The 27,232-nt window shown below is 36.3% G+C and overlaps 1 protein-coding gene across 1 annotated transcript in view; it reads left to right on the top strand.

The window, feature by feature from the left end:
* LOC135196484 (roundabout homolog 1-like) overlaps nucleotides 1-27,232 on the top strand; it is a 695,873-nt gene that overhangs the window by 628,517 nt on the left and 40,124 nt on the right. The window contains 2 exon segments of the mRNA XM_064223337.1: nucleotides 19,217-19,414; nucleotides 19,416-19,566. Coding sequence (XP_064079407.1) covers nucleotides 19,217-19,414; nucleotides 19,416-19,566 — 349 coding nt within the window.

Below are 27,232 nucleotides of genomic sequence, written 5' to 3'. Positions count from 1 at the left end.
TCTCTTAACCATTGTTTCGTAGTGCAACTGCTTTGAGGTTTACCTCCTGTTACGCCTTTCAAGACATCCTTCACCTAATATAACTTTCAGTAACCCTGTTCTCCAGTATCCCATGGCAACTGATGACCACACCGCCGTCACTCTCTCTGTCTCTCTCTCTTTTTTGATATGCCGTCATTCCACGCGCTATATATCCCCACAAAAGCCAACTAATCTGTGCTTCGTCACCACCACCCGGCTGCTGCTGGCTTCAGTCCAGTCCTTGTTATGCGACCTCTCGTTTCCGGCTCTGGCAGGCTCTGCTCTAGACAAATAGGCAGAGATTAAAGCTCCCTAACTGCTCCACCACCCCCTTCTCCATTTTTTTTTTTTTTTTTTGTTTTTTCTTAAATTACACTGCTTCGACTTAAAACTGAAAATTCCTTTATTTGCCGAATATTGCTGTTTGTTTCCTCTCTCTCTCTCTCTCTCTCTCTCTCTCTCTCTCTCTCTCTCTCTCTCTCTCTCTGCTAAGTTAGCGCTACCTGTTGTTTCTGGCGTGGTTGCTGATTGTGTGAAGGATCGTCAAAACATTTTTTTTTATCGTGTGTACATATATTACATGTATATATAGATTTATATAATGTAATATATTACATATATAATATAATGTAATATATAATTTGTTATATATATACATACATACATACACCATTACATTACGATATAGTAGAGAGAGAGAGAGAGGAGAGAGCAAAGTCACGTAATTATAAACGAAACTTTAATAACCGTAGATGATTTTCCGGTTCATTTTATTTATTCTTCCGTGTGAACTACTACAAATCCCTAAAAAAAAAAAAAAAAAAAAAATAGAAAGTCACTTTTATGAACGAATTTTCGTGCGGATTCAGTAATACGTCATCTTAGGCCTAAAATATGGCTTAATAACTGCCGCCTTCCTCCCTTCCGCTGAATCTTATTCAGCTATTTTCCATCAAAATTTATACAGCCAGAAGCAATATATTCAGGCCCCTATCAGCGTCTCGTTGGGCTTATTGGATTAAGGTGGTCATGCTATAAGTTTGACCTATGCTGCTATTCACCTGATCAAAGTAAATTTTGTCTGTGCGTTTTTTCATTATTTATTTTAATTTTTTTGCATTTTATTTATTTATTTTTTTTTTGTAGTTATAGTTTTTCTTTATTATTTCCAGTTATTTTATCTATTTTTATTGTAATTGTAGTAATTTTTATTCATATTTTATTTAGTAATATTAAATTTTTTATCAGGTTTATCACACTCTATAAAATGAATTCACATTCACGCTGCGTATTGTGGCTGATATTCATATAGCACATATATTTCCCTGATCAGAAAACCTTTTTTTTTAATTATATATTTCATATTTCGTCAGATGAATTCATATTCTCTACGTATTGTGGCTAATATTCATATCATACAAAAACCTCGTAATATTATGACAAGCTTGTCCCTGTGTGGAATATAGTTACCTGATCAAATTATCTTTCTTTTTTTATCATGTATTTCATATTCTATAAATAAAAACTCATATTCACGCTGCATACTGTGACAGATATTCATATAATACAAAAACTCATACAGACAGACTTGCCCTCTTGTGAGACCTATAGACTATCTGTTTATTACTTAAATTAATTTTATTTTTTATTCATCATGTATTTCATATTCTACCAAATGAATTCATGTTCACACTGCCTATTGTGAATGATATTCATGTAATAAAAAAAATCATAATGACAGACTTGTCCCTGTGTTATAAATTGTTTATTTATTAATTTTTTTTCTTGTCATATTTTTAAAAGATTAGCGGAGATAAGAATGAGGTAGATTGAATGATGAATCAAAGTGTAATACGTCGCACGAAAGAAAGAAATTTGAAAGTAATATCTTTAAAATATATATATATATATATTATATATATATATATATATATATATATATATATATATATATATATATATATATATATATATATATATATATATGTGTGTGTGGTGTGTGTGTGTGTGTGTGTGTGTGTGTGCTGTGTGCGTGTGGTGTGTAGAGTTAGCTGAGGATTTATTTACAATAACTTTGTATTCTTTAAACTGAAATATTTTGAAAGACACTCCAAAATCTTCTAGACTACGAAAACTTGGTTTTATTTTAATGCAGAACAATCATGCTTATTTGACATTTCGGGGAAAACGAATCAGAAGGACGGTCAGTTCCAAAGAATATTAAAAATTATTTTAAAAAAAATAACAAATCACAATTGCTTACCTTCAGTGAGCAAAGTAGGGTAATATATAAAACAAAACGTAGCCTATTTATACATTTCTACTAGAGAGAGAAAAATGGGATAGCGGAATCTGATTCCGTATTCCACAAAGACGGATAATTGAAATTAATTGTCTTCCAATCTATTTAATTCTTAGCAAATATCAAAACTCTCCTAAGATACGGTGTATGGTCACTAATTGACGGGCCAACTATAAAAGTCTCTCACAGAAGTTATTTGAAAACCATTAAATAACATTTAGATATTCATTTGATACTTTTTTTTATTATCCAAGTTGCAAAACTAACAAAAAGATTAGAGTTTTAGGGTCAGTTAATTGATAGAATCCAGACTAAAGGACTTTGAATGCCTTTGTGAAAATATATAACTGATACTCGTAAGGGAAAATTAGTAATTTGATTTTTGCTTACTCGGGGAGTAAGCCTACAGACTACTTTGTTGCTGTTGTTGTAGTTGCTGTTGTTGGTCTTGTTAAGGGGGTAGGAAAGTCTAAAAAGAGCTGAAAAAGGAGTTTCGCATTGAGTTAAGATATAGCAACTTTAGGATAGTTTATTTATGATTTTATATTAGAATGAATATGTAAAAAATAATGTGCATGTTAAACAGTACAGAACAATTATTTATGATAGAATATAGCGTATTTGTTTTAATTTTCGTTGGTAGATCAACGCACTATTTGACCGTAGATTTTAGCACGCGTCCGAGTAAGCTTGAGGTCGGATCACGCCTTGTTTACCATCCTTCATACATACTTTTGCCCACGTGAACGCGGCTAGGATGGCCACAGACGACCATTAACGATTCGTAATTTTCGACGTGTCAAATCAGACTCAGATATCATTAAATAAATATACATTCAGTATAATTGAGCCTTACGAATATTAAACTTAGTCTGTTAGCTTCGTTGTTAAGGGGAGAAAGGAAAGGGCAAAAACATCAAGAATGATTTTACGAGTATGATTATGGATGATTTCATTGCAAATGCATTTATGTGCATCATGGCGAGGTGATGAAATAATCATATTTCATTAGTGATCCTCCGATAATTATGAATTGCAATAATGCCATGGAAGCATTTTTTTTAATGACATATTTACATATCGAGCAATTAAATCCATTCATGGACGTAAAATTCTCTGAAAATTAAAGCATTGTTCATCATTTTCCGATAGAAAGTCAAAAACAAAAGAAAGGAACGGAATCTTTAATTTATCAAGAAAGATAATTTAACCACGTAAGGAATTACAATTACCATAAAGTGAACCACAATAAAATTGGATTCGAATGGTGATAGAAAAAAGTCACAAAAATGGCTGATTATATATTTTAAAATATATTAGTATTAAGTCCCTTTTAGTATTCTGTAAAAGAAAACTATTGAAATGTTTATTTGTCTGTCCGTCCGCGCTCAGATCTTAAAAACTACTGTGGCTAGAGGGCTGCAAATCGGTATGTTGATCATCTACCCTCCAATCATCAAGCATACCAAATTACAGCCCTCAAGCCTTAGTAGTTTTTAATTTATTTAAGGTTAAAGAAGCCATGGCTCCTGCATCTGGCACCGCTGTAGGTATTAACAACACAGGCCACCACCGGCCTTTAAGTTTCATAGGCCCAGGCTGAGAGTGTACAGAAAAGTCGATTCCGCTGAAGAAACAAGGCGCATTTATTACTTTTTTGTTCTTTTTTTTTTGTGTCAAGCTTCAAGAAGATTCTTCACCTTATTGTACACGAGCTTCTGCAAATTGTCATTTGGACAGCAACTTTCTCAAAGGGAACATCAGCTCCTCTCTCTCTCTCTCTCTCTCTCTCTCTCTCTTCGTCCTCACAGCATCAAAAAAAAAAAAATCGAAAGATAAAAGATTCTCCTGTTTGCTAAAAGGAGGCAGACGACGTCATTAGTCGCGGGGAACAATGTACGAAACAGGATATTATCATAGCTTTCGTCATATCGCAGATGACGTGGTCCTTTTGTTTTGGCTGCTCTCCGGCTATATCATCGCTTCTCTCTCTCTCTCTCTCTCTCTCTTCTCTCTCTCTCTCTCTCCCCGTCTGCGCCCCATCTCCTTTTCTAACTCCTCATCAGTATAATGGCCACGTACCGTAGGCTTACGGTGCGCTGAACCGCCACCAGCTCGAACGCCAGACAATGAAACACTCCCCTTCCCTTCAAAGGCGAAAATCCGGTACATTAGCGCAGAGACAAATGCCCTGTCGGCCTAGAGCCCGCCGCTCTCGCGTAGAGCCATCTAGCGGCCGGCGAAGGATATATAATCTTAGTTGCCATTTGGTCATCTCCGAATTCGATTTTGAGTCCCAGAGGCCGTGATTGAATTGGAAGGTTAGACCAACTCACATGTCAAGTAGGGGGCTGTGGTCTGGGGTAGGGGGTTGGGGGATTGGGGTGTTGGAGGTAGGGATTTCCCTCGGATTAAGACCTTTCGAGAAATCTGGTTTGTATTGTTTGGAGATTCCTCCTTGAGATTGATTAACGAGCCAGGAAAGCTCTTCGTCTGTCGATGAAAGACAATCGTGGAAGGTTATATATATATATATATATATATATATATATATATATATATATATATATAATATAATATAATATATATATATATGCAACATAGGCAATATAATCACTTTAGTTTACCACATGATTCATTTATCACACATATCCACAGTGGAAAAATAAGAGAGAAGGGCGTAGGTCCTGACTGGCTCGACTTTATTTCCAAGCCATTGACGAATGGACTGATACATAGCATTAGAAGTCACAACATATATATATATATATATATATATATATATATATATATATATATATAATATATATATATATATATATATATATATACTACAGTACTGACGAACATACACATGTACATACCGCATACGACAGCAATAATACGAGCACAAGAATAATACGTGTTTGCCCTATCTTTATCACAAGGGAGGACACGTCATTGATGAATGCGCAAAAGATGCACAATTCCGCCCGTCTGTTTCTTCCTAATTCCAGTTAAATTCCTTTCACCAAAAGCGGACACCAGGTTAAATGTTCAGAGCTGAACATTTCACGGGAGCTTTACGAGCGAGAAGGGCTCTGGCTTTGGAGAGGATTCAGAAAGGCTGAAACCTTTCATAAAGGGTTAAAATAAAAGTTTGGGCCGCTCAGATTTCTCTCTAATCTTTTCATGGCGCCAGTTTTTGTCATATGTTTGTCTAACGGTTATGGTGTATTCCACTATGTCCCGTATATGACCTCACATGACCTTTCTCAACCTACAGGGTTGGAGATGCAGCAGCCATGAGTAGCTGTTGTGACTTGTTTCCCATATGAACCCCGAGGGGAGGTCCCAAACGCACTTTTCGATTTTTTTCTGATTCGGGGAGTAAGCCTACAAACTACTTTGTTCTTGTTCTTGTTCTTGTTGGGTTAGGAAAGCCCTTTGGAAAAACTAAAAGTGCCTGAAAAAGGTGTTTTGCTCTGAGTGAAAGATACAGGAATTATAGGATAGGATATTCATGATTTATTTTTGAGAATGAAATTGTAGAAAATCTATAATGTGCATGTTAAACAGTACAGAAAAATTATTTCTAATAAAATATAGCGTATTTATTTTAATTTTCGTTGGTGAAACAACGTACATTTTAGCACGCGCCACGAGTAAGCTGGAGGTCAGATCAGGCCTTTTTTTAACCAGCAGACATATGCAAACAATGCAAACATTTCTTTCTGTTGTAGTGGGCTGCTTGATGATCAAAATACCAATTTGCAGCCTCAGTAGCTTTTTCTGATCTGATGGTGAACGGCCGCTAATATTTATACGTGTGTGTATATATATATATATATATATATATAATATATATAATATATATATATATATATATATATATATATATGTATTGGCGACAATAAGCTCTTTACATTTCGACAGACAAAGCTAAAATAAAACGCAGCCAAAAATCTATTTGGAACCTCCTCCCCTAGTTGATTCGGAAAACAGTCACAACCGCTATTTACGGGTCGCTGTACCTCCATGATCACTGGAGGTTGAGAGGTCATATCGAGGTCATATATGGGTCATATCGGAATACGCCATAACCGTTAGACAAATATATGACAAAGACGCGCGCGCCATGAAAAGCTTAGAGCGAAATCTGAGCGGCCGAACTTTATTTATTTATTTGTTTATTTATTTTTTTGTTTACCCCTCTATGAAAGGCGTTTTTGTTTCACCCTTTTATGAAAGGAGGCTTTAAAAGCCTCTCTAAATCCTGCAAAGCCGAAGCCTTCTCGCTCGTAAAGCTTTTATGAAATGTTCAGCTCCCAACATTTAACTCTCTCCACGTCCTCCGCTTCGGTCAAATGAAACGGGAATTAGAACGGGACAGATGGGAGGAATTGCATCGTATGTGCCTGCGGGAATGATGTCGTTTTCCTTTGTGATAAAGATGGGATAAATCCTATTAATTCTTATGCTTGCATTATTGTGTGTGTGTATATTATATATTATATATATATATATATATATATATATATATTATATATATGATATCTATATCTATATATGATATATATATATATCTAGTATATATCTATATATATATATAGATCTATATATATATGTATATATATAGAAAAAAAAAAAATATATATATATATATATATATATAATATATATATAATAGTATTATAAGAATATCTATATATCGATATATGTATATATATCTAGATATATATATATATGTATTTATATATAGTATATTACATATATATAGATCGTATATATATATATATAATATATTATTATATCAATAATGTTATATATATCTTATATATATATATATATATATCTATATATATGTATATATAGTATATATATAGATTATAATATATATGTATCTATATATATATATATATATTATAATAATATATAATATATAATATATCTATATATCTATAATATATATCTATCTATATAGCTTATATATATATATATATATATGATAGTATTCTATTATATAATCTATATAATATATATATATATATATAATATATATATATATATATATTAAAATTTTCTATATAGGATAGATATATCTATATAGAGTATCTATATATATATATATATAGATATATATATGATATATATATATATAGTATATATATATATATATATATATATATATATAGATATATATATATATATATGATATAGATATATATATCGATATATATATATATATATATATATATATATATTATACACACACACATATAGCGACAATAAGCTCTTTACATTTCGACATCATTTTATTTTTTTATATACTTACCAAATTCCGGGTTTGGTTGGGGGCATGGGAGAGGGGGGGAAAGCAATTCCTTCCTGGTGAGGTGCGAATCCAGGAATCCGCGCTTTTTTTTTTTTATAGGATGGATTGCCCTTCATCAGCCAACCTACGAAGAAGGATAAGAATCAATTATAAGAATCAATTTCATCAGCCCGTTAAGCGCTTCCTGTTGTAGTTTTTTTTTTTTTTTTTTTTTTTTTTTTTTTAATTTTTTTAAGAAACTTAAAAAAGACAAACCTTAAGTATATAGGAATTAGTGGATTTTTTCTCCAAAAAGATTTTTCACACTGTACGCGTCCAGAAGGTTAAATGCCACCGTGCTTAGGAAATCACATAAGAAAATATAGGCCTACTATTAAACTACTCCTCCTTGTAGAAAATTACAAAACAGGCCTCGAAAATCCCCCCCCCCCTCAGTTTACAAGAAAATAGTTCGTTCTATGATTCGATCAAGATAAAATAAGTGAAGTGCAAGAATGATAGTATCTTGCATAACAAAAAACAAACATGATTTATTACGTGATGTGGAAAAAAGCAAGAAAAAAAATCTTACTCAACTCTGCGATGAGCGAATGTGTACGGTATAATCATTAGTTATTGCAAAAAGTAAGCAAAATTGACGTCTAGCAATTGAGGAAATTCCTCTTCGAGTGAACCCGCTCTGTGCAATGGACAGAGCTTTGCAGGAATCGATGTGAACCCAGAGAAAACATGTGGAGGATCCCAACATAGTTACAGTATTGCAATTCGGGTCAGTGAATTTAGGGACAACGGGGCACCGATGAACTCCGTAGGGTCTGGCCTCTTTAAAACAATAAAAGAAAGACAAAAAAAAGCAGCTCGAGATCCTGCCGAGAAATTTGCTAGTAAACTGTTTTTTATATATATATATATATATATATATATATATATATATATATATATATATATATATATATATATTTATTTATTAATCAATTAATTTATGTATTTATTTATTTATTTACTTCTGGCCTCATTAAAACAATAAGATAGATAAAGAAGCAGCTCAGAATCCTGCCGTAAAATTTGTTTTGTAAACTGTTTATTTATTTATTTATTTATTTATTTATTTATTTATTTATTTGTTCCTGACCTCTTTAAAACAATAGAAAATTTTTTTTAAAGTAGCAGCTCAGAATCCTGTTGTGAAATTTGCTAGTAAACTGTTTTTTTTTATTTATTGATTGATTGATTGATTTCTTTATTTACATACTTATTTATTACTAGCCTCTTTAAAACGACGAAAAAAAACATAAACAGCTCAAAATTCTGCCGTGAAATTTGCTTGTAAACTGTTTATTTATTTATTTATTTATTTATTTATTTATTTATTTATTTATTTATTTATTTAGTTCTTCCTGGCCTCTTTAAAACAATAAAACAAGAAGCACTTCAGAATCCTGCCGTGAATTTTGCTAGTATAAAAACTTATTTATTTATTTATTTGTTTATTTATTTATTTATTTATTTATTTATTTATTTATTTATTCCTGGCCTCTTTAATACAATAAAAAAAAGCAACTCAATCTCCTGGCGTGAAATTTTCTAGTAAACTAGTTAATTACTTATTTATTTATTTATTTATTTACTTACTTATTTTGTTTATTCCTTCCGTGTAAGTAGGGAACTGAAGTAGTCAATCACAGGTGTAAAGTTTTTCTTGCCCTATCTTTATACATTTTTTCTCTCATTACAGTAGTAACTTCAGCAGTAAATCACGATGGGAAAGTATTTCTTGTCTTGTATATACATTTCGTTTTTACTTACGATATTGTTTCACATTTACACATTCATTCACTTGTTGTAGTAAACAATTAAAGCTGTAAATCGTGTTTGTAAACTTTTTTATATATTTTTTAGTAGATTATGCTTGTAAACATTTTGAGTCTTATAATTACACATTTATTCACCCGTTATATTTTCTTATTTTTATACATTATTCACTCGTCATATTATCTTATTTTTTATACATCAACTCAATCGTCATATTATCTTAATTTTTATACATCTACTCACTCGTCACATTATATTATTTTTCATACATCAACTCTCTGGTCATATTATCTGATTCTCATACATTATTCACTCGTCATATTATCTGATTTTTATACATCAACTCACTTGTCATATTATATTAATTTTTATACATCTACTCACTCGTCATACTATCTTAATTTTTATACATCTACTCACTCATCCTATTATCTTATTTTTATACATTATATACTCATCATATTATCTGATTTTGATACATCTACTTACTCGTCATATCTGTTTTTATACATGAACTCACTCGTCATATTATCTTAATTTTTATACATTATTCTATACATTATTCACTCGTCATATTATCTTATTTTTATACATCCACTCACTCGTCATATTGTCTTATTTTTATATCTACTCACTCGTCATATTATCTTATTTTTATACATTATTCACTCCATATTATCTTAATTATTTATGCATCTACCCACTCGTCATATTATCTTAATTTTTATACATCTACACACTCATCTTTTTATCTTAATTTTTATGCATCTACTCACTCGTCATATTATCTTATTTTTATACATTATTCACCCGAGAAGAGCCCATTCAAACTATATCAGAGCCCTTGGAGGAGGAGGAGGAGGAAAGGAAAATCACGTCGCTTTGAATAGCTGAAAATCTGTTGGGGGCGACGTCTTATCCGTTCGAGAAAAAAAAAAAAAAACTCTTGTTTCGAAATGTTGTGTGGGAAACCGCGGGGAAAAAAATTTTTGCCCTTCAACTTTTATTTCCTCCTTTGGAATGATGGCGCTCAGTTTTGTTGGAAAAAACAATGAAATGAAAGTAAAAATTTCGCCTATTTTTTCTCATGTGGCAAATATTTTATAGTTTTCGAAGTGATTCTTATAATTTTTCCGAAGTCATTCTCCTCGAGTTTTATCTTGCTGCCGCTCAGATGGGAAGCGAAACTTATTGATTATATGAGGGAAATCGATGAAATTTCGAGACGATGACTATTTGGAAAGAATAGAGGCGAAATGGGAAGCAATAAGAACGTAGAAACATCACGTTGTTTTGGCAGGGAAAAAAATACGAACAAGTAAATTGGAAGAGGGGGAATGAGGTAATGGATGGTTTGAAAAAAAAGCAAATTGATATTTTTTTCTCCATGTTAAAAAAAATGAAGCAGAGAGAGAGAGAGAGAGAGAGAGAGAGAGAGAGAGAGAGAGGCCAAGAAACATTTTTAACGTATCATAAATAGAGAGAGAGAGAGGAATTTTAAAAACAGTGAGTACATTGATATTTTTTCAAGTGATAAAAAAAGGAAAAGTTGAGGAAGAAGAGAGAAGATATGGAGAGAGAGAGAATGAACGAGGAGAGGGAGAGAGAGAGAAGAGAGAGAGAGAGAGGAAGTTTAAAAACAGTGAGTACATTGATATTTTTTTCAAGATAAAAAAGGAAAAGGAAGGTCGAGAGAGAGAGAATTTAAGAACAGTGAGTACATTGATTGATATTTTTTCCAAGATAAAAAGAGAGAGAGAGAGAGAGAGAGAGGAGAGAGAGGAGAGAGAGAGAGAGAGAGAGAGAGAGTTTAAGAACAATAAACACATTGAAATTTCTTTATAACATTGATATTTCTTTCCAAGATAAAAAAAAAAGGAAGCAAATGACAGAGAGAGAGAGAGAGAGAGAGTATAACAACAATAAGCACATTGACATTTCTTTCAAATATAAAAAAGAAGCAAATAGAGAGAGAGAGAGAGAGAGAGAGAGAGAGAGGAGAGAGAGAGAGAGGAAAGAAATTGGCGAATAAATAGAGCGTTCGAAATATTGGAAACTGTGAGACTGACAATATTGAGATTACGTGTTTACACTCGGCATCACCAAAAAGGGCTCCTGGGCTGGGTTGTTTCACGCTACGAGTAAATGAAAATCAATAGTGTTTTCTTCTTCTTCTTCTCTTCTTCTTCTTCTTCATTCGTCTTCTTCTTCTTCCTTGTTTTTTCTTTCTTTTTCCTTGCCTTTTCTTTCTTCTCGTTTTTTCTTCCTCTCCTTCCTCTTATTCTTCTTTGGTTCTTCATTCTTCTTCTTTTCCTTTATTATTTCTTTTTTCTTCGTCTTCTTCTTTCATATTCGCCTTATTTTTCTTTCTTTCTTCTTCTTCTTCCTCCTTGTTTTTTTTTTCGTTTTCCTTGGTTTTTCTTTCTTGTTTTTTTCTTTCTTGTTTTTTCTTCCTTCTCCTTCCTCCTATTCCTCTTTTTTATTTCATTCTACTTTCTTCGTCATCTCTTCTTTTTCCTCTTTATCCTCCTACTCTATTTTTTTCTTTCTTATTCTTCCCAATTTTTTTTTCTTCCTCTGTTTTTCTCAGTTTTGTGTTTAGGCTCCTGTTCTCTAAACCTTTTCGTCTTGCATTTCTTTATTTCCATTCTCCTCTTTTATCCTTTAATTCGTTCGTTCTTCTTCATCTTTATCTTCTATCTTCTTTTATACCTCCTCCTCATCTATCTTTTTCATCCCATTCTCTCCTTCATCATCATCATCATCTTCTTTTCCTACTCGTCCATCCCATTCTCTCTTTCATCATTATCATCATCATCTTCTATCTCCCTTTTTTCCCCTCTTCTATTTTCCTAGTTTCCTCATTCTCTCTCCTCCTTCTTCTTCCTTTCCATCTCATTTCCTCTACCATCTTCTTCTTCTTCTTCTTCTTCCTTCTTTTTTTACATGCACGGGAATTCGCCCCTGTTGCCTAAGTTATCTCAGAAGGATGGAAGAGGCTGGGGCCCGGAAGGCTGGGGGGGGGGGGGGGGGGGGGTGGTGGGGGGGGGGTTGGGGGGGGGGGTGGGGGGGGGGGGGGGGGGGGGGGGGGGGTCAGGTGATGGGAGGTTCTCCTCGTGTTCCATCTCAGAGGGAAGGGTCGGGAAGGCGGGTGGGATGGGGAGAAGGTCCTCCTTGTGTCCCACCCCAAAAAACTCCCTTTTTCCTTTTTTTTTTTTTTTTATCTACAACATAGCTGTCATCGCCAGTGTCCTTTGATATGTTGAGGCTACTTAAGAGCCATTTTAGCGTTTCTTTGTGTCTCTCCTTTGCTTGCTTGCTCTTGTTTGTGTTGAAAGTGTTTTTTTTAGGTATGGTGAAGTGCTCGTTTGTTGTAACATTTTTTTTGTGAAACTGTCATTGGCGAATTGCTAATGTGGTTGGTGAAGTCTGGATGATTTTTGCCTTTGGATTTATCACTTCTGAAGAAAAAATATTCAAGCGATGCTGCAATACATTACTACCCCAGTGCTATTCTCCTTGCATTTTAATACATTTTTTTTTCTATTTATTAATTTATTATTTTCTCTTGAATAATTAACAACCTTTTCTGTATTTCCCTTTTCCTTCACTGACTTCCTAATGAACACCATATTATTCTTTGGAAGCTTGAATTTCAAGTCAGTGGCCCCTTTGGTGCGCTTGTTCCATACGAATAGGTTTCATCTTCTGAATAATAATAATAATAATAATAATAATAATAATAATAATAATAATAATAATAATAAATAATAATATTAAATTCGTGTTTTGACAGTTTTTTTTAAATCCATTAGTAATATAATTATTTTATTCAGGAGCATAATCACTTTGCAATAAGTTCTTACATTGCCTTATTATCTTTTGATAAATAACCTGCTTTCATAGAAAGCTACGTCAGTATCGTTCTCTCTCTCCTCTCTCTCTCTCTCTCTCTCTCTCTCTCTCTCTCTCTCTCTCTTTTCGTGGATCTTTCCTTTTTTGCCTCGTCATTTCACAACTTCTCTCCCTCTCTCTCTCTCTTTCTCTTTCGTGGATGATACTTTTTTTGCATCGCTATCTTACAACCCCTCTCTCTCTCTCTCTCTCTCTCTCTCTCTCTCTCTCTCTCTCTCTCTCTCTCTCTCGCTCTCTTTTTTTTCTTTTTTTTAAGTCCCATTCTTTTTATGTGCTGACTTGTACCATCGTTCCCTTATCGTCGGGGTCCCGGTTTTTTGTTCGGTCTCCCCCCTTCCCTCCCCCGAAAAAAATGGGGGGGAGGGGGGCGCTGGAACCCCAGGGCTCCATGGAACCCCAGGGGACCCGAAGAGGTGAACTTCAACATGGCTTAGTTCATAGGCCATCTCTTGCAGGGGTGGGGGGCTGGGGGTGGGGGGGGGGGAATCGGTAATGGACTCGCAAGTTTTATTTCCCTCGTTGTCTCTCTTATTCATCTTTTTTTTTTCTTTCTTTTTATTTGCGCCGAAGAGCTATTCTTTTGTTTCATTTTTTAAGGGAAAAAGGGTGTCTTAGTTTGAAGGCAATTCCTGCTTTTTTTAGACAATCCTTTGTTTTTAGAAAAAATTTTGTTTTTAATTTCTCGCTTTTTTTAGGGACAATTCCTGGTTTTTAAACTAATCCTTTCTTCAAAAGGTATTTCTCACTTTTTTAAGGATCTTTTTAAAGGAAATTCCTGGCTTTTTAAGCAATCCTTTGTTTATAAGCAGTTTCTCACTTTACAAAGAATTCTCTTTGTTTGAATGAAATTACTGGATTTCAAGAACCTTTTATTTTTTTTAGCAATTTCCCAATTTTTAAGGATTCTCTTTATTTGAATGCAGTTCCTGGCTATTTAAGGAATCCTTTCTTTATAAGCAATTTCCCTCTTTTGGGGGGATTTTCTTTATTTGAAGGCAGTTCCTCGCTTGTTAACCAATCCTTTGTTAGCAATTTCTCAATTTTTTAAGGATTTTCTTTGTTTTCTTTACTTTTTAAGCAGTCTTTTGTCGAAAAGCAATTTCTCACTTTTTAATGCTATTTTTTGAAAGCAAAAAGTCTCACATTTTAAATATATTCTTCGCATGAAAGCAATTTCTCACCTTTTTAACGCTGTGTTTGAAAGCAATTAATCATTTTTTTAATGGAATTTTTTTTTAGAAATTTCTCACTTATTTTTAACGCTAGTCTTTCTTTGAAAGCAATTTCCCACTTTTTTAATGTTAGTCTTTCTTTGAGAGCAATTTCTCACTTATTTTTAACGCTAGTCTTTCTTCGAAAGTAATTTCACACTTATTTTTAACGCTAGTCTTTCTTCGAAAGTAATTTCACACTTATTTTTAACGCTAGTCTTTCTTCGAAAGTAATTTCACACTTACCTTTTTATTTTTAACGCTAGTCTTTCTTTGAAAGTAATTTCACACTTATTTTTAACGCTAAGTAATTTTTCACACTTATTTTTAACGCTAGTCTTTCTTCGAAAGTAATTTCACACTTATTTTTAACGCTAGTCTTTCTTCGAAAGCAATTTCATACTAAACGCTGTTCGGCGTTTGAAACGAATTCAATTATCATTTATTTTAACGTTCTACTCTGTTCGAAAGCAATTCTTCACTCGTATTTTTGTTAATTTATAACAAAAATTGCTAATTCATAACAAAACACTGTCTGTCGATCAAATACATAATTGGAGGCAATCGTTTACATCAAACCGAATTAAGAAACGACGTTCAGAAAATTTTGGAAAGCGAATGTTGAAGTAGTATATATATATATCCCGCCGTATCAACATGCCAGTGACAGGGCCCGCATGTTTTTGTAATTGCTCTCATTTCCGGGTAGATGAGTTCCGACTTAAGCTGTCAAACGGGGATCATCGCTGGTAAAATATACAGGCAGGCGTTGCAAAAGTAAATAGTATCCGGAGGATTAAGAGAGAGAGAGAGCTTTATTTGTTCCAAGCATCGCTAGTTAGCTTTCGTATTAGTTTGTTGTACTGAAGTTCGATCTTAGTCTTTCACATAACACTCGTTTATAAATCGAAAGAGAAGGGTATTTTCACCGTATGTAATTTAATGTCCTTGTAGGGGGTGGGGGGTAGTGCTGCCAGTGCACCTCACGTGGTGCACTGTAGGCATTACTCAAGGCTCTTTGCAACGTCCCTGCAACCTCTTTCATTCCTTTTACTCTACCTCCGTCCATATTCTCTGACTTTCCACCCTCTCGAACAATTGTCTCTCAATGCAAGCTTCTTACTGACAATTTTCCTTTCAGCGCCGAATAACCTTTTAGGTCCCAGTGCTTGGCCTAAAATCTGTAAGCTTTTTTTTCTATAATTTGAGGTGATTTATGTAAATATCGTGGGAGTATGTCGATAGATGAATATAGTAATCCAATCAGGAGTTGTCTGTTGCATTGCTCTAAAGAATAAAAGAGAGAGAGAGAGAGAGAGAGAGAGAGAGAGGAGAGAGAGAGAGAGAGAGAGAGAGAGAAGAATTAGATTATTATATATTTGTATAAATGTGAAAAAAAACTGACGTATTTCAACAGAAAAGAAATTAAAATAGACCAGTAAGAACGTCAGACGGAGAATTAATCCTCTTACGTGAACTGAGTCACTTCAAACGTTTCATTTATACAAAATCCTCATTACATTAAAAAGTGCTTCTCTCTCTCTCTCTCTCTCTCTCTCTCTCTCTCTCTCTCTCTCTCTCTCGCATATGATTCTGCATCTGGAAGTCACAGGTAACGCAGTCAAGGAGTCTCTCTCTCTCTCTCTCTCTCTCTCTCTCTCTCTCTCTCTCTCTCTCTCTCTCTCTCTCTCTAAAATTATACCTAGTTCTTTCTTCAGAAATTTAAGTAGTATGACCATGATGTCATCCGTAAAGAATATCTGTGTGTGCGTGTGACTTATACACAGTTATGTAACTGTTCAGGCTGTCATCAAAGTGATATTATGAAAATCTCAGTTCCACTCGGGAATTGTGTTCATCTTCTCAGAATAAAGAAAACTCAACACAGCTGGAAGCTTTATATTTGTCGGGGAGTGTTACATTGACTTTCAGCGTTGTACAGGGTGTCCATAAAATCCCAGTACCATTACAAAGTGCTTGTTGCGGAGAATGGTACTGAGACTTTATGGACACCCTGTATCACGGCGACCTAATGCAGTTGGATAATATTCCATGCAAAAACATTCTGGTTTTGGAAGTACTTTCTTGAATCTAGAATAAAAGAAATACTCGGAAACGGGAAAACGGCCGTTGGGAGAGATTTCCAAATCTTGGCAGTATTGGAAATTGGAAATGAAAGTAGTCACTAAGCCAGTCTATACGAGGATAAATAATTTCGACAGAAAATGGAAGAAGTGGTAGATTGACGGGTAAAACGAAATACACGTTGCATAATGATTTTCTGGAATGAATAACATAAGAAGTATTACCACAGCATCTTCTTCACTACGGATAATAATTACTGGTTCCACCAGCCATTCACTTTTCACTGTATTAAAATTGGATATATAATTACTGCATGTACGTATTCAAAGGATTTCCAACTGATCTGTAATGATTTTAAAGTGTAATGATATTAAATTTATAAGGCAGAATTACCAGAATATAAATACTGACGTCTCAAGTCTCCCAAATTCATGAGAATTACCAGAATATAAATAGTGACGTATTTAGTCCCCCAAATTCATAGTTTTATTTAAGCGCCATTTAACCGTGAAGAATTCGGCGCTCTTGAACCAAAGTTGAGCAAACCGTTTCCATTCGGAGAATTCATTTTGACGAAGGATTCCAAAACAGAAAACATCGAGGAGAAAAGACGCGTTTTTCGTCGCTGAATCAGTAAAGGAAGATTCCTTTTGGAATGACGGGGAATGACGCAATCCATTTCCATATCATTCCGGGAGCGAAGGAAACCGGTTCCAGTCTTCGGCGTGTTAGGGAGAGAGAGAGAGAGAGAGGGAGAGACGGTAAATAACAAAACAGCCCCATTAATTGTTGGTGTTTGCCATTCCTGAGAGTGACTCCGCTCGTTATCTCGGTAAACCTAGTGCGGTAAACAAAGTCTTAAGTCACGTGAGTGCCTTTTATTCCCCCCCCCCCCCCCCCCTCCCCCCCCCCCCCCCCCCCCCCCCCCCGCACTAGATATGTCACTCATTTGAATGGCATTTCTCTTTCATCATGAAATATCCCAAAAGCTGTGTGGGGGTTCGCATTTTTAGCGTTGCGCACCTCGTACTCGGCGCAATAAAACTATGGTACGAAGCTATTCCCTACGATAAGATATGCCACGGATTTTTTTGGGGGGGGGGTTGGGGGGGGGGTTGGGGAGTGTCGTCCCCGCTCCCCGGGGCCGGGTGCTACTGGCAAGACTTTATGGGAGCATGAAGCCGTTCTTGAAAACACATCTATCACCCTTCTGACGAGGAGGGGCGCAGGAAGCGTAGGTATATACCTTGGCCGCCATGATGTAAATCACATTCCATTGGTAAATCACATTGCATTGTTCACTGCTTCAGTCAGATAGTAAGTCTACTTGACTCTCTCTCTCTCTCTCTCTCTCTCTCTCTCTCTCTCTCTTCTCTCTCTCTCTTTACAAGGCGAATAGGTCGCCCTTTTATGATGAAGAGGCTCCCCCTGCGAAGCATTTAAAAAAAAAAAAGGCTTCTCCTCTTGTGTTTTATGCCCGGGGTTAAGCGCGTCCAAACCTCTTTCCCTCTCCGGGGCTCGAAGCAAGCTCCATTCTGCCGTTAAGTATGATGAGGGTGGGTGGGCGTGTCGAGAGAGAGAGAGAGAGAGAGAGAGAGAGGAACTAGCGGCCCTTAGTTTTATATGAGTCGTGAGGGAAGTCGGCCGTATGCTAATAAGGATTCGGTTGTAAACACGGCGAGGAGTTTTTCCGGTCGTTTGGAAATAGTGATTGTCTAATTAGTAAGTAACCTCTCATCCATTTGTTTTGATATTGTAGCTGTCATCTTCTTCTTCTTTGCCTTCAGCTTTTCACATTTCTATTTGGGGTCGCTGTTTCTAGTCAGCCTTCCCCATCTTCCTCCGTCCTGTACATCTTGTTCTCTTTCCCCCTTTTTCTTCATGTCATTCAATAATTTATCTTTCCACCTGAACTTTTGCCTTTCCCTCTCTCCCTTTTCTGTCCTCCAGCTGCCATATCAGGTAAAATTAAATCATCCTGTTGTTTATCGTTTACTTGAAGGACTGTATTAACTTTTTGCATATACATCCTTCTCTGAAACCTAGCTGATACTTTACTAATTAATCACTCATTCCATATTGTCTTCTATTGCAGCTTTAATTTCAGATAAATTTAATTATACTAAGTTTATCGTATAGTTTAAGCTCTGTATTATCTTTTTAGTTTAGTTTAAAATAAATATTGTGCCGGCTATGTCTGTCCGTCTGCACTTTGTCTGTCAAATCCTGAACACTATTGAGGATAGAGGGCTGCAAATTGGTATGTTGATCATCCACCCTCCAATCATCAAGCGTACCAAATTGCAGCCCTCTACCATCAGTAGTTTTTAGTTTATTTAATTTTAAAGTTAAGTTATTATCGTGCTTCTGGTTAAAGTTCCATGGGCCGCGGCTCATACAGCATTATGCAGACCACCAAGAGATAGATCTATTTTCGGTGGCCTTGATTATACGCTATAGCGGCTTTACAGAAAAGTCGATTGCGCCGAAGAAACTTCTGTTATATACGCCCACCTCTTAAACCTAACTGACGGCGTCCTTCATTCCTCATTGCAGATCGTCGCTCTGGTGAACGAGACGGTCGTGTTCAGCAACAAGACGGTCAACTCGTCCACGTTCAGCTACCATCTGGCCCCTCTGGTGCCCGGGCACACCTACGCCGTCAGCCTGTCGGCGCTCTCCAAGATGGGCTCCGGACCCACTTCTCGACCAATCAGGCTGCAGACCGACCCGGCGTTGCTCAACCCCTTGGCCCAATAGGCACGCCGGTTCCGAGGGCGTCGTCAGGGAGGCGTGGTTTATAGTGCTCGTTGGGGCGACGATGTTTTTCCTCCTGCTGGTGTTCATCGTCCTACTCTACGTCAGGAGGTCGCAGAACAAGGGGTCCAAGCTGCCTGCCCTCAATGGTGAGTCACTCTCGGAGCAATTCTTATGTTTATTATACTGTTCCAAGGTTATATTATTTTATTATTATTATTATTATTATTATTATTATTGCCGCATTAATGGCGTTCAGTTTGAAATATTCCTTTTCTGTTCTGCTGATGGTGTCCTTTTCTTCTTTTGGAAGGCTCAAGACAATTTGTTCCGGTTCATCTCCTGCTTCTACTGCCATTTCTGGCTTTCCTCCTCCTCCTCCTATTATAATATTATTGTTATTATTATTATTATTATTATTATTTTTATTATTATTATTATTAAAAATCCTCATAGTAGCAAGAGTCTTCAAATGGAGAAACAAATCCACAGTTATGCAAATGTACATATATATTTTTAAATTTCAAAGTTTTAAAATTTAAATATATGTACATTCACATAACTACAGATTTGTTTCTTCATTATTATTATTATTATTATTATTATTATTATTATTATTATTATTATTATTATTATTATTATTATTATTATTATTATTCAGAAGATGAAACCTATTCGTTTGGAACAAGCCCACCAAAGGGACCACGGACTTGAAATTGAAGCTTCCAAAGAATATTAAGGTGTTCATTAGGAAGAAGTAAGAGGCGGTAAAGGGCAATACAGAGAGAAGAGGTCTTCCTTATTAAAAATGAAAAAGTAGATCAATAAACAGATAAAAATGTATTAAAATTCAAGGACAATATTATTAGGGTAGTAATGCGTTGCATCTTAGTTGGAAAGTCTATGCATGATTCTATGCAATATCCTTTTCGTTGCCAAGAGAGAAATGTTTACCCGCTGAGTGAACTCGTCCCTTAATTTTTGTACGGTTTTGCATTGCTATTCTTAGCAGCGATTTTGATTGTTTGGTGTAGTTTTGTTTCCTCGTTCTTAGCAGTGATTATGCATTGCTATTCTTAGCAGGATTATGCTTGTTTTGTGTAGTTTTGTTTGCTCATTCTTTGCAGTGATTATGCTTGTTTTGTGTAGTTTTGCCTCGTCATTCTTAGCAGTTGTTATGCCTATTATCTTAACCACTCCTTTAGGGAAGGGTTTGAGTCAGGAAGGAAAAATACGGTACGTTCATCCGGGATAGTACGATATCCAAAATCGCTAATGGAGTTAATGGCAATCTTAAGAGGTTTCTCGCTTCCCGCCCCCTCCCCGTCTCCATTTCTCATTAATGCTTCCTATACTAAAAGGTTTTGGAGATGAAGCCAAGATTCCGACTGTTTAAGCAGTTATTCTCATATCTTACAGAACCGACATCATGCTCTCCGATGTATTTTGTTTTCTTACGTCAGCTTCCTACAATGGCTGAGTCATCCCGCAAATTTTCTTGAGTGTACAGTAATTCCTCCTCTTTTGAATTTGAAAATATCGAGGTTTTCTCTTGATCAGCAGTTATGTTAGTTATATTAGTTATTAATAGCCTAAAAATTTCACCATTTACTTTATTGAATAATATTTTTACCTATTTAACTTTATTGAATAATATCTTTTACTATTTAACTTTATTGAATAATATTTTTACTTGTTTATTTATTTAGTTTATTATTTGTGTGCCTGACCTATTCTCTCTATATTTTTTATTATCCACTGCAGTATCTTTCAAATGATTACCATATTCCTTGGAAGGTTGAATTTTAAGTCAGTGACCCTTATAGGTTCGTTCCATATAAATAGGGGTTGATCTTCTGAATATTGAAGATATAAATATACTCAAATTGACACACGTCCCAATTTAGGCAAAGTGAAATTTTTTTTTTTCTTCTTGTAAGTTTGGTTATTTATAAAGAGGACTCCAGTTCTCAACAGAGAATCCAACCTTTAAAAAAATGGTGAAACATTATTGATATCTCCCTTATTATCTTCTACCAAAAATAAAAAGATCAGGGTTAATATATATTATATATATAAGTATGATGATTTCGAAGTCAATAATACAGGGTGTCCATAAAGTTCTGGTACTATTACAAGTATTTATTGCCTAGAATGGTACTAGGACTTATGGACACCCTCTATATTATATTTGAGAACAGTAGAAATTCTAAGCAGAATAAATCAAGATTGTCTTAATCTAAATCTTTTTAGTATAAGTGATTTTAGAGTTGATTTTGATCACTATTTGGTCTTCTTTGAATGGACTTTTATCTCTCTAGTTTTTCATTTACCCATTCCCTTCCATCCTGGCCTTAATCTTAACTTTTTTCTCTCTTTCTCTCTCTCCAACCCTCTCTAATTCCCTACCCTCTTAAGATCTCCTCCCAGCGCCCTCATAAACATTTTCTTTTCGGGCCAAAACTATTCCTCATCCACAGAAATTTCTTCTTTTATATCAAGTCCCTCCCTCCCTCACTACCTCCGACTCCTCTTCCCCCAAACCCCTCCACCCATCACCCTGATTCCTTAACTCCTCAAAGGCAAAGGGGAAAAGAAATTCTTTCCCTCTTACCTTTTTCTTATGAGGAAACTTCCCCCCCCCCCCCCCCACACACACACTTTCCAGCTACTACCTAAACCCTCCCTCCGTCTCCTCCTCCCTTTCCCCCCACTCCCCCCCCCCACCGCCACTTCAACCCCATTCCTTAACTCCTCAAAGGTAAATAGAAGAAAATTCTGTCTTCCTACTGTTTCCCTCCAAGGGTGGAACTTCCTACCTTCTCCCCCTCCCCCCAACTCAACCCCCATTCCTCAACTCCTCAAAGGCAAAGAGGGAAGTCCTTTTCCTCCTACCATTCTCCTCCAAAGGGAACTTTTCTCCCCCTTCTCTCCCCCCTATCTCCCCTTCCAGCTGCTAATCACCGTAATCTCTCCCGACCTGATTGATATAAAGCCACAGTGCTCGCGGTTCCTTGCTCTCTCTCTCTCTCTCTCTCTCTCTCTCTCTCTCTCTCTCTCTCTCTCTCCGTAGCTGTGTAATTCCCGAGCATTGTAATTGCTTTCCTTTTGCCTGGCGAGATACATCTCCTCGGGCGAGGATATTGACTGCGTCATGGTTCAATTGGCACTTGCCCGAATGCCCGGCAATACCTCTGTACTCCACCAATTGCCTGGGCAATTTAGCGCTCGGCTTATTTATAAGGGTTCGGTCGTTCTGTTAAATGATTTTTCTTCTTCCTCCTCCTCCTCCTCCTCCTCCTCCTCCTCCTCCTGCGAATTCCGACTCCTCGGAATTCATGATTCTTCTGTCATCTCGATTCGCAGGCGCATTATTTCACAAAGAACGAAAAGGTACAACGGTCGAGCAAAGAATAAAGGGAAATTTGTAACTACGACGTTTATAACCTTCATTTTTTTTTCCAAGTCGTAGGATTTAGCTCTCTCTCTCTCTCTCTCTCTCTCTCTCTCATTCATTCCTTCATTCCTTTTCTCTCGTTCTCTCTCTCCTTTCTTTCTCTTACACATTCCTCTCTCTCTCTCTCTCTCTCTCTCCTCCAATTTTCTCTCACTTATTCCTCCTCTCTCTCTCTCTCTCTCCCCTCAAATTTTCTCTCACTTATTCCTTCTCTCTCTCTCTCTCTCTCTCTCTCTCTCTCTCTCTCTCTCTCTCTCCGTCGCAAGGCCATTCTTTATCCCTGATATCCCTCCAGATGATGCTTCTGGAATGTCGTGATCCTCAGGAAATTTTATCTCCACTCCTTCATTATTGAAGATCCGTGTGGGGTAATGCGGAGAGTAGGAGGTGATGCAGGTATGAGCGGCGGTAGGAGAGGGGTGAAGAATTGAAATGGGTGTTTACGAAGTATAATTCCCAAAATTCGTCCCTCACTCTCAGATGCACGAGCGCTTGAACTGTTATTATGGATCTTGCACTATTTCATGACTCGATTTGATAATGAGGTTCTTTTCAATTCGGTCGCAGCTTAATTTCTTCAGTATCTTATTATAATACTATAATGGGCGTTATATATCTGTCCGTCCGTCTGTCATTCAATCACGGCCAAACGGCTGCTGGTCCGATGGGCATGAAACTTGGGAGGGTTATAGTGAGGACCCCTAAGATGGTTTATAATAGGGTTTCATCTTACCTTCCCTCCGTCCTCCCTCCTCCGAAGGGGATGGAGGTGAGAAGGGATTCCCTGAAACGGAGCTGGTTCTGCCCCTAGACTTAGTTACTTTACGAATTTATCATAAATAATTTCTGTATGCATATGATTGCTAGTTAGGATAAATACTTTAGTGGTAGATTATTAAAGTAGGGAGTGAATTAGGACGACGAGACAACACACACAGTCTTCATGAACGGCAGTGCCCACGAATTTCCTATCGACATTAAGCTGAAAGAAATCCAAATTCAGCTTCTTCACTAATCAGATGAGTGGAGAGGTCGAATTTTTATTCATCTCATTGTGTATGTGTGTTTGTGAGAGAGAGAGAGAGAGAGAGAGAGAGAGAGAGAGAGAGAGAATCACTTTGAATAGAAACTAGTTAGGATTATAAGCCAATCTTTATCTTTCAGCAATAGCTGTGTTCTTGAAATCGGCAATTTTAAAAAAGCGACCAAGCAAGCCATCTTAAGATTTAAACTGACGCTCAATCAAGATTTCCCGGATCTGAAACATTACACAAAATAGGCTGGTTGTTCTTAGATAGAATAATTATTAAACAGTAATGCTCAGAAATATGATCGACGAACGAGAGAGATTCTTCTCATTGTCCCATTGGCGTTTCTCTCAGGGTGAAGAATAATACATTCTCGCTGTTCCGTGTTGCTCTTTTGTCAAAATGAAAAATAAAAACTCCAGTACGAAGCCCCACACAAATATATTGAAGGTCGAATAGGGATAGAATAATTCTGTTAGTGGATTACTATGTGTTTACACCAATTCCAGTTTATTGGGTTTGGCACGTAACAGAACGATCGAACTGTTTCTCTTTTCTTTCTTTTTTTTTCAATCTTGTTACGCCGCTGCCTTTCTCCCTCTTTCACTCTTGTGATTTGGGATTTGAGTCTCTCTCTCTCTCTCTCTCTCTCTCTCTGGCTAGGTTCGTAACATAACGATTGAACGAAAACCAGGCAAGAAATGATGGATAGAAACTAGTGTTGAAGAGTTTAAAAGAAAGCTAGACGAAATTATTAAGACACTGTGAATGCACAGTAAAACCTGCTCGTACAGATAAGTGAGCACACGATGTCTTCTCGGATGGACAAACAATTCTATGAGACATCCTAATCCTTGTAACTCCTTGTAACTGTTCCTTTTATTTTCAGTTTTCTTATGCCTGTCCCTTTCTCCCTCTTTCACTCTTGTGATATGAGTCTCTCTCTCTCTCTCTCTCTCTCTCTCTCTCTCTCTCTCTCTCTCTGGCGAAGGCATCCACGGCCACCTAGCAGTTTCCAACTACCTCCTCTCCTCTCTCTCTCCCTCTCTTTCTCTCTCCCCTCCCTTTGCAAATCACGACAAACTGTCAGAGGCAGACGGAAGCCCGGAAGGGGGGAACGTTGGGGCCCTCCCCCCTCAAAGTAAACCTCCAGCTCCGGTAGCCCCCTACGTGCGTTAACAAAGTAGGAGTCCCCCTCCCTCTCCCCAAAACCAGGTCCTAACGGCATCGTACCCCACCGGCACGAGGGTCCTTCTGGCCGTCACAATTTCCTGCCGTTTTTACGGCGTCCATCTTTTGGCCAATACGACCATTAAAATGTTTCAAACGGCGGTGACTGGAAGCATCGTGACGACCTAGTCGTCATTCGCTCTAAGTCGTCGAGGGGTCTCTCTCTCTCTCTCTCTCTCTCTCTCTCTCTCTCTCTCTCTACATGAAAAAACCACACATGGAACTTTGAAATTCCGCTTCGGTTAAGTGGCCCGTTTTACCTAACTGACCAAAGAAAACATAGTTCCCTTAAAAAAAAAAAAAAAAAAAAAAAAAAAAAAAAAAAAAAAAAAAAAAAAAACTGCAGCTGTTGGGTAAATTAAAAGGAATGGGCACAAAAAGACCTTATGTTGGTGACTGGACTCTCGAATCTAATTTATTCTCCCCAAATTTCTCTCTCTCTCTCTCTCTCTCTCTCTCTCTCTCTCTCTCTCTCTCTCTCTCTACTTTTTCCATTCTTTTTTTTTTTTTTTGCTCTTAGTGTTGCGATTGATATCCCAGGGAGAGATAAAAGTGAAACGGTAAATATACTTGTTGTTAAGAGATTTTTCATAGAACTTTGCGTGATTTCCGTTTTTCCTAAGTTCTGTTCATATATATTTTTTTTTTTTTTCTGTGACTGACAAAAGAGAAAAAAGTCTGAAGCAAGAATTCATCCCTGTTATTATTTTTTTAGAGGGGGTTGGGAGTCACGCTCACCGAAAAGTAAATTCAAACCTGCACTGTAAGAGACAAGACGAAATCCGATTTTATTAAAAATTACTTATTTCATTCATAATGAAAAAAATTAAGGAACTTTTCTCACTCACTTTTTCTTTACTTGTGTGTCTGAGACTCATGTGTGAAAATAATGTTCCACTGAATGCGAGGCAGGCCCGGGGGAACGAGTTGAATATCTCTGTTCCGCAGTGGAACAACAAATACAACAACAGCAACAACGACAAAACGGAACAACTTTAAAGAAGCTCTAAGGCGCGAAAAATACGATTGCCTGTTGTTGTTACACAAGTTCTCCCGGAAGGTCGGAGATAAAAAGCCACTCACTCCCGCCCTTGTTCTCGGCGGAGTTCAGCCATCCATTTTATGTCCCCTAGGGGGGTTTAGGGCCGCCAGTGCACCCAATTCCTTTTACTCTACCTCCGTTCATATTCTTCTACCCTCTTCAAACAATTGTCCTCCACTTACACGTTTGTACCCTTCCTCTCTCAATTTTCCCGTCATTGCCGAATGACCGCATATATCCCAGCGGTTGGCAGTGTGCCTAAATACTTTATGCTGTTCTGTTCTATCCACTTTCTCAGTTGGTATCTCAATTGGTAAAAAAAGGTAGATAGATGTTGGGGAAGTGTCAGCTGACGTTCTGGCGTCGGTTATTCCATCAGTATTCGACAAATGCATTCGTATAGGATTGGCTGTAGCCTGTAGGTGTCTTCAGCTCATTAGGCAGAATTACTAGGAAAGATATGAAAGAGATGTGGAACAGTACGTTTGAAATGTAACAAAAGTTAATTTGAGTCTCTCTCTCTCTCTCTCTCTCTCTCTCTCTCTCTCTCTCTCTCTCTCTCTCTCTCTCTCTTCTGTGGGTGTGTATATATATAAATAAATAGAATAGAATATATATTAGATATATATATATAAATATATATATATATATATATATATATATATATATATATATATATATATATATATATATATATATATATATATATATATATATATACTATATATATATATATATATAATATTTATAATCATCTAGTAAAAGGAGCCCATAAAAACGCCAAAATATAGAAAGAAAGTACTTACTTTCTATATTTTATTTTATATATATATATATATATATATATATATATATAATATATATATTATGTATATCTCTGCTATGCCTGGAGAGAGAGATAGCGAGAGAGAGAGAGAGAGAGAGAGAGAGAGGGAGACGAGAGAGAGAAGGGAGAGGCAAACCAGCAGGCAACGGGAGGGAAAAACTTGCAGTTGACATCACGTCTCCAAAGCGAAATTTAACTTTTTCTCGTTTTTCTGATAACACCGAAAAGAGAA

Source organism: Macrobrachium nipponense, chromosome 17 (assembly GCF_015104395.2).
Source record: "Macrobrachium nipponense isolate FS-2020 chromosome 17, ASM1510439v2, whole genome shotgun sequence".
In the NCBI taxonomy this organism is placed as follows: Eukaryota; Metazoa; Arthropoda; class Malacostraca; order Decapoda; family Palaemonidae; genus Macrobrachium; species Macrobrachium nipponense.
The sequence above is the reverse complement of the archived record's forward strand: the minus strand, read 5'-3'. Positions and strand labels throughout refer to the sequence as shown.